Source organism: Nerophis lumbriciformis, linkage group LG25, assembly GCF_033978685.3.
Source record: "Nerophis lumbriciformis linkage group LG25, RoL_Nlum_v2.1, whole genome shotgun sequence".
Lineage (NCBI taxonomy): Eukaryota > Metazoa > Chordata > Actinopteri > Syngnathiformes > Syngnathidae > Nerophis > Nerophis lumbriciformis.
Window position 1 is genome coordinate 13,814,262 of NC_084572.2, and position 9,258 is coordinate 13,823,519.

Here is a 9,258-nt window from a genome sequence, read left to right on the forward strand (position 1 = left end):
ACTGAGCTACTGTGTGGAACAATTTCCCTTGTGGATCAATAAAGTTTGTCTAAGTCTAATGTATATATTTCAGCCTTGGAAAGCCTTTGTAGGTTTTTTTGCCTCTGTTTTCTGAAACTAATTCTAGATATCTTGAATATCTTATATTACAATATGTATGTATTCCTAATTTGTTTAATTTAGTAGTTTATTGAAAATTGCCCACACAGTGACAATGTTTACCTTTTTTGTCCCCTGCAGTGGCAAAGGCACACAGAGCTCAAGATCCCCCTCTTCTGGTGACACTTGGATCTCGTTTATCTTTTCATATATGTTTCCACGCTTCAAATAAAATGACTTTATAGCCATTAAAGTACCCTCGAGCATGGAGGCTTCAAGTTCTGCTCAAGTTTGGACTACGTCCACAATGCACCCCTCCTCGACACCGCTATCCTCTTATGGCTATCTTCAGTTCTTCTGGCGGTACCAAGACAATGCAGTCATCGTGGAGCATTACAACTACACCGGCAAGCTGCAGCGGGACCGCTACCGTGACGGCCTCCGACCTGAAGGCATCGCCTTCCTGGTAGTGTGTCTGCTCATCGTCCTGGAGAACGCCGTGGTTCTCCTTGCTATCTGGAGGAACAAAAAGTTCCACTTGCCCATGTATTATCTCCTAGGAAACCTGACTCTCTCTGATCTCCTAGCAGGGATTACATACATGGCAAACATTGTCATGTCCGGGCCAAAGACTTTGCAGCTGACGCCGGTGCTGTGGTTCCTCCGAGAGGGAGGAGTTTTCATCACTCTGGCTGCCTCTATCATCAGTCTCCTGGCTATTGCCATCGAACGGCATGTGACCATGGTGACCATGAGGCCATACCACAGTGCAAAGCGGGGACGGATGTTGGCGTTGATCTGTGCAAGTTGGGCTCTCGCTGGCTTTTTGGGCGTCCTCCCAATCCTGGGATGGAACTGCATCCACAGGCTTGACCAGTGCTCCACCGTGCTTCCACTCTACGCCAAGAGCTACATCCTGTGCTGCGTGTCTGTGTTCAGCGCCGTTCTCCTCGCCATCGTGGTCCTTTACGCCCGGGTTTTCCGCATCGTCCGCATAAATACGCAACGCCAGCGGCTGGGCTTGTCCAGCAGCATGAGAAAAGGCTTAGCGAGGAAATCCCAGAAGTACATCGCCCTCCTCAAGACGGTCACCATCGTTCTGGGTGTCTTCATCGCCTGTTGGCTCCCCCTCTTCCTCCTCCTCCTCATGGATTTCTTCTGCCCAACGCACAGTTGCCACCTCCTCTTCAAGGCAGACTACTTCCTGGGGGTGGCCATGGTCAACTCGCTCCTCAACCCCATCATCTACACCCTGACCAGCAAGGACATGCGGAGAGCCATTCTGAGATTGCTCTGCCGGCCGTGTCTCATGACCAGAGATGGCCAGGTGAAGAAGATCGGCATGCCATTCCTGGAGTGTAGCTTCAGCAAGACAGAAGTGGCCTCGCAGAAGTTGGAGGGAGGGGTAGAGACGACAATCTCTTCTGGGAATGGCGCCACAACCCAATCTCCCATCAAGGCCCTTTATCCTAAACTCTTTAAGCCCTAAGCACTCGGCTTGGGTCGCACTTAACTGAGAATATGTAGCACACCTCTTGTAGGACAACTGGGATCTACTCACTGTTGATGCTTTTTTTACTGGCAAAAACAATCCCCTAGTCCCTAAACCAAGAAGGAAATGCAGACATTAGCTTACCCCGTTGTTGAGTCTTAGCTCTGGATGTTTCAGCATTGTACTCCACCATCCTCTCAGTCCCTTCAGAGGTACACTCAGGAAACCTCTGTTACTCGCAATTGTTGTTAGCATGGCTCCTTCTGACTGATGCGTTCAAGGTGGCATGGGTTTTTGCAATATGTACTGCGCTTTGGAAAATGGTTAATTAGGACTAAAACCAGGAACAAGAACAGCCACATTGGGTCAAGAAGCATCCCACACACAAAGCTACAGTTAGTTTTAGTATAAAGGTTTCTTTATGCAGTGACTGTAAATATTCTTATTACATTAGGTATTCTAAGGGCATCGAATCTATCGCAAATAGACTGTTCAAATTGTCTTACAAGACTACCTTATCGTCCAGTTGTGATTATTTCATTACCCCGAGGATAATTGGTAACAACTCTGGACAAAAAGGCTACTTATTAAATGTCAACCAGCCAACTCTTGTCAACTGATTTGCACTGAAATGCACTCCTGTGGTTCTATGGTTTATACCCAAGTCTGGATTGATTAAAAATAAATGAGCGGCAAGAGTAGACACCACATTCAGACTCACGCAATTTGTGTGGTTTCATCTTTAAGAAAATTAAAATGCACACACTTGTTAATCTATAAACATATGAATTTCGCTGGATCGAAGGCCCATATAGTGTACATAACGTCGATGCAGGAAGGGAGATAGTCAACAGGAAAGAGCTGTGGTACATACTGTGGCACAGCAACCTTCAGTGGGGGGTAGACACAAAACCAAAGTTTTGAAAGGTTTGACAGTTGTCGCGTGCCAAGTGGAAAATGCATCAGTGTTGAACACCAGTCTGGCTGCAAAGCACAGCAGCAGAAGCACAATGTTGTCAATGGATTCCATTCCTATTATCTCATGTTTGGTGTCACACTCTTGTACAAATGTTTATTGCCTTTTTTTGTACTTTAATTAATTTTGTAAATGTGTCATAACACCTGTATAGTAAATTATATACATTTTGTAACAATGTCTGTGATCTTAACCTGTTTTTTTATATATATATAAAGGACAGAAAATGTTTTTTGGAGTTGGATTTATTTTTGACTTATCCCTAGAAGAGGGAAAACTTGATTTATTTTGGTTTTTTTAGAAGTACGGAAAGAAGCACGACAGGAAGTTACGCCCCCTCGTCTCACTTCTGGTAAAGGCATTGGCCTATATACGTCATTGAATTACCACATAATGCAGCTTTTATTCCATGACTGAACATTTTCGGTCTTTTTCCGTTTTCTGCCCTCTACTGGGAAAGGTAAATAGTGCTTCGCCAACGTCTGACCTTCACACTGGGTGAAACAAGGGTTGTACCTCACCAATACCAAACTGACCTGCGTATTAAACGACCCCAAATATAAGACAACGCCTCCTTTTACAATTTATAGACAAATACATTTGAGACAACATGAATTTGTCTTTGGATGTTTCCATTCATCCAGGACATTCGATTCTCAGAGCCTTCAATCGATCGCAACTGGTCCGTTCTGTTTGTCGGAGAATATGTTTCACCTCTCATCAGTTTATGATGCTAATTTTAAGATAATTGTCGAGCAGGTACAGAATATGATCTGCTACAGTAATTGCTATTTCACTGAAATTGAATGGATGATTTTAGAGAGATGGTTTTTTTTATTTTTCAATGAATTTTTTCTTCTCAGGGCATTCAGTTGATCGCACCTGGACAGCTGGGTTTGTCTTAAAAGACGATCAGGCTTCGTCTGTTTTAGATTGGTCGTTGGTCATAAGCGGACTAGATGGACTAGATCTAACATCTAAGTCGATGAGCAAGAACTGATGGAGCCTGCTTGTCTTTAAAGACACACTGAACTGTCCATTTGCCATCAATTAAATGACCTGAAAAAATAATTTCCATGAAATCATATTTTCAATATCACTAGCAGATCATACTTTGTAGCTGCTCGACCATTATCTTAAACGGAACATTTGAACGCCTATGTTGCTAGCCTGCTAACAACCTTTGGGACACTTTTTTTGGAAAAGTAGTTGGGCACCACCTGTTGATTTCCCCAAAAATACAAGATAACCCGTATTTTCGGGACTTGTTTTGGTATTACATCTATTATAAGCCGCATCTGAAATGAACATTTTAAAAACCTGTGATTACCATTGCCACTTATGGAATTACTGATATGTTTAGAGTCATAAAAAAAACATTCTTGAATGTTGCACATCAGGGCCGGCCCGTGGCATAGGCCGTATAGGCAAATGCTAAGGGTGCCGTCCATCAGGGGGCGCCACGCCAGTGCCACAAATGTTGGAGAAAAAAAAAAAAAAAAAAAGACGGTACTATTATTTCTAAATACAAAAAATAATCCCACGTTAATTAAAATGCAAAGTAAAGCCTATTTAATAGAAATATTATTTGTTACAATATTACGCCCCCCCCCCCCCCCCCCCCCTCCTCCTCCCCTCGCAAGGTGCGCCCCCTCCCTTCCCGTATCATGACTCTATTTGGACGTCACCACATCAAAAAATCAACACAAGATGTCAAAACGGCCAAAACTGTCAGGTGCCCAGGGAAGAAAAAAGAGAAAAGAAGAGGAGGAGAAACGAGAAAAGACAGAGGTAGCAGGTAGGTAACGTTAGCCTACATGAAATTATTTGTCTGTTACAGAATGTGATAGTAACCTGGCTTTTTAGCATTAAGCTAATGTTACATGATTCGGCAATTGCTAATCAATAAATAGCTAGTTCTGTTTTAACGTCGGGTTAATATTGTGGAGGGGGCTAAATTGTTATGGAAAATAATAATGTAACGTTAGGTAATTACAGTACTCCCACCTTATATTCCTCAGGGACATTTGTATTAGATCTTTGAAGCAGGTGTTTTTTGTTTACATTGTTATTGCCTTCTGGTTAGCTAATGTTTGCCCTGCAGGTAATAGTCACTTTTCCACCCCTTTATATATTAGGTATAGTTGTAAGTAAAAAAAAAAAGGTCAAAGACAAAGCTATTCGGCTTCTTGTGAGTATATACACTTCACTGCCGATGTGGGGGGGGCGCCACCTAAAATCTTGCCTAGGGCTCCAGATTGGTTAGGGCCGTTGCACATAAAACCTGTTTTTCATAACAGCATGATTGTGCACAATGCTAAAATTAGAATTGCATATTTGGCAGCATTACCAGGTTCAGCCGTGTGTCCTTAAGTGACCTGTCCAAAACAAACTAGAAAAAATTAGCCCACATGGCTCTTTAGTGATGTTGCTGGAAGAGGGGATTTTTACCTGACCTTTTATTTTACTTTCCTCACCTGTTGCATTTATTCCTACCAACATAAAACATATCGCTCAAGTAATCCTATATGTGGGCCTTAGATTTATGTATTAGACAAATATGTCCCATCTGGGTGACCCACGCCTGAACCGAATCATCTGAGAGAAACTGAACACAGCTTGACACAGCTAAGGGGTTTAAAGGAAAGGGCTATTTAAGTCCTGCTAGGTCAGATTAGTGATTTGATGAATTAATTTATATTATTAATGCTTGCTTTGTAAGTGACTTCTTTCATCAGCAGTGAGTCTAAAACAGATTTGCATGATACAATGACAAGACCTTGCCCCGAGTCTGTGCATGACTCAATTTGGATTTTTTTAAATGACTACTTATTATTATTATTTATTCATTTAGAGCAGTGATTCTCAAACTGTGGGTACGCGGCCTTCATCTAGTAGTATGCCAAAGAATCACCTAATTAAATATTCAAACACAGTGTTACTGAGTTGTTACAGTAGCCAAAAATATTAAACATAGTAAGTAAGTACATTTTATTTATAAAGCACTTTTCACAGATACAATCACAATTTAAAACAACAGTGGCAACATCATAAAAAGGATACAAAATGGATTAAAAATTATAGTTAAAAGGTGCAAAAACTAAAAGCTTGACTAAAAAGAGAAGTTTTCTAATGTTTCTTAAAAGTTTCAACACAGTCAAGATCACAGGGGGACTGGTGCAAATTGTTCCAGAGTCTGGGAGCTATATTCTGGAATGCCACAGGTTTTAAAACAAGTTTTTGGGATCTTTAGAAGACCCTGGCCTGAAGACCGGAGGCTGCGCCATGAAGAGTGGGGACATAACAAGTCAGTGATGTACTGTGGGGCCCCACCATGCAATGCACGGACTAAAATCTTAAACTCAATGCGGAATTTAACTGGAAGTCAATGAAGACTGGATAAAACGGGGGTGATATGGGCTGTTCTGGGTGCACCGGTCTAAAGTCTGGCAGCCGCATTTTGTACAGTCTGAAGTCTCTTTAGCGTTGACTTGTTAAAGAGAGCGAAAAGAGAATTGCAATAGTCAATACAAGACAAAATGAACGCGTGAATGATCATTTCCAGATCCAATTTTGATAACAAATTTCTCACTTTAGAAATATTTCTGAGATGATAAAAACAGTTTTTGGTCAGTTGACAACAAAGACATTGTTGAATAATGAATTAATGCCTTTTATTGTCGCTATACACAGGTACAATGAGATTAAAAGCAACTCCAGTATCAGTGCGACAGTCTACAAATATGCAAAACATAGGAAGAAAAGAAAGAAAAATAGTGCAAAAGGAGGAATGGTGCACAGTCCAGTCATGAGAACGAATGTTCAGAATGTGTTATTTACAGGAATAAATATTATATTATATACATATATACAGAAGCATTCAGATTGTGGTTGGAAAGTAAAAATGGCACACAGAGAGGTGATAAACTATAAAATCAGTGCCTATGAGAGGGGAAAAACTGTTCTTGAGTCTGTTTGTCTTAGACCTGATGACCCTGTAGCGCCTTCTCTGTTTTAATAATAATAATAATAATAATTTACAGGTAATTACAATGAATAAGCAGTCAGGAATAGGTGTGTTTTGAGTCTTGATTTGAAGAGGGATATTGAGTCTAAGTTACGAAGGTCTGGTGGTAAAGAGTTCCAAAGATGTGGGGCATAGCGGCTGAAAGCTTGGGCACCCATGGTGGACAGTTTAAATAAAGGGACAGTGAGATGGATGGATGAAGAGGATCTTAGGGAACGTGAGGGCGTGGCGACATGGATAAGGTCAGAGAGATATGATGGAGAGAGGTTATGGATGGCTTTGAAAGTGAGGAGAATTATTTTAAAGTGGATACGATGTTTGATGGGTGGCCAGTGGAGTTGCTGCAGAACAGGGGTGATGTGCTGGATTGAAGGTAAATATTAAAAAATACTGTATTCTAATGTTGGCCATTCGAGAACCACTGATGTAGAGTTGGTACTAGATTTAGCAGTCAGCTCATTTCCATGTGTAGTTTTTAGGATGGGACACCCCCTCAGTATATGGCAGGGGTCACCAACGCGGTACCCGCGGGCACCAGGTAGCCCGTAAGGACCAGATGAGTAGCCTGCTGGCGTGTTCTAAAAATAGCTCAAATAGCAGCACTTACTAGTGAGCTGCCTCTATTTTTTAAATTTTATTTATCTACTAGCAAGCTGGTCTCGCTTTGCTCGACATTTTTAATTCTAAGAGAGACAAAACTCAAATAAAATGTGAAAATCCAAGAAAATATTTTAAATACTTGGTCTTCGCTAACTGACAAAAAAACAGAACAGGACGTTGAATGAGTTTAAAGCTTCTGTGAAAGGACTGCAGTCTGTCTGTATGCACATGTGTCATGTGAGCAAGTTTTAATGTTGTAAATGTGATGTTTTATGTATTTGTTTACTGTTTTTAATGTAACCTTGCTGCTGCCCTCTTGGCCAGGTCTCCCTTGGAAAAGAGATCTTTGATCTCAATGGGATTTTACCTGGTTAAATAAAGGCTAATGATTATAATAAGATAACAGAGTTGGTGTCCAGTTCAAAGTGTGACATGATTTATTTAAAAATTTGAGAGTTGTCTTCTGTATTTTACATGAGTTATTATTTGTACAAACATGGTGCAAAGTAATTCATGATTTGTTGAAAAATGTTAGTGGCTAGCTAGTTAAAATGGGATATTGTGATTTCACAAGACTGTCTTAGAAGTGATCATTTGAAAATGTTCAATTTGAAAAATGTGCACTTAGAGAAAATATAAAAATAAAGTGTTGCATATTGATATTTATCTGTTTCTATATATATTAAGAGTGAGAAATCATTAAGATGATCAGTGTTTCCACAAAGATAAATATAATTAATTATTAATAATAACATAGAGTTAAAGGTAAATTGAGCAAATTGGCTATTTCTGGCAATTTCTTTAAGTGTGTGTCAAACTGGTAGCCCCTGCGATAAGGTGGCGACTTGTCCAGGGTGTACCCCGCCTTCCGCCCGATTGTAGCTGAGATAGGCTCCAGCGCCCCCCGCGACCTCAAAGGGAATAAGCGGTAAAAAATGGATGGATGGAAACTGGTAGCCATACTTGCCAACCTTGAGACCTCCGATTTCGGGAGGTGGGGGGTGGGGGCGTGGTCGGGGGCGGGGCGTGGTTTAGAGGGGAGGAGTATATTGACAGCTAGAATTCACCAAGTCAAGTATTTCATACATATATATATATATATATATATATATATATATATATATATATATATATATATATATATATATATTATATGGATATCTACATCCTGAAAATATGCAAACAAAACTGTGTTTAGATCATTGATACTTCAAACTTGCATAAATAAATATTAAGGAATATAACATAACTTGGCTTCTGAGAGTTTCAAAATGTAATGAATAAAATGCTAAAGTTGTTGATAAACAAGCAATTATTTTAATAATTAAATATGGTCATTTTAAATGAATTATTATGCTAATTTAAAATCAATTATTTCAAATATGTTTATTTTAATGTATAATTCTATGGCTGGATGTAAGAAGGAGTCACGAAAAAATACAAATAAAAATACAATTAATTTTGATGTTTTTAGCAAAATATAGTAAAAATGTATTTAGTTTTTATTTATTTATTTATTTATAAATATATTTATTTTTAGGTAAAATAAACATAATAATACAATTTATCTCTAGTCTGTATTTAGTTCTTGTCACCCTGTTGTCCTCCCGTCATGAAAAAAGGCTGTCCTCACTCAGGTCCGCATGGAGCTGGAGGGGGCGTGGCTTCCGGCTCCGGCTGAAATTCGGGAGATTTTCGGGAGAATATTTGTACCAGGAGGTTTTCGGGAGAGGCGCTGAATTTCGGGAGTCTCCCGGAAAATTCGGGAGGGTTGGCATATATGCTGGTAGCTCTTCGCATTAATCAGTACCCAAGAAGTAGCTCTTGGTTTCAAAAAGGTTGGTGACCCCTGGTATATGGGCTTCGGTTGCCCCCTTGTGGCTGCAAGTGAAATAGCAGGCTGTGCATAAACTTGAACTCCAAGTATGCCAAGGGCTCCCTGAATAAAATTGCTAATAAAAGTACAGCATTCCAAATTGCATTTAATCCATCCATCCATCCATTTTCTACCGCTTATTCCCTTTTGGGGTCGCGGGGGGCGCTGGAGCCTATCTCAGCTACAAT

The 9,258-nt window shown here is 40.2% G+C and overlaps 1 protein-coding gene across 5 annotated transcripts in view; it reads left to right on the forward strand.

Moving 5' to 3' along the window:
- Positions 1-2,798, forward strand: part of s1pr5b (sphingosine-1-phosphate receptor 5b) — a 147,064-nt gene extending 144,266 nt beyond the window's left edge. For all 5 annotated transcript variants that reach the window (XM_061983816.1, XM_072916058.1, XM_072916060.1 and 2 more), the window contains one exon: positions 241-2,798. In XM_061983816.1, the coding sequence (XP_061839800.1) occupies positions 365-1,588 (1,224 nt within the window). In that variant the 5' untranslated portion in view covers positions 241-364 and the 3' untranslated portion in view covers positions 1,589-2,798. The remainder of the gene's footprint in view (positions 1-240) is intronic.
- The last annotated feature ends 6,460 nt before the right edge of the window (positions 2,799-9,258 follow it).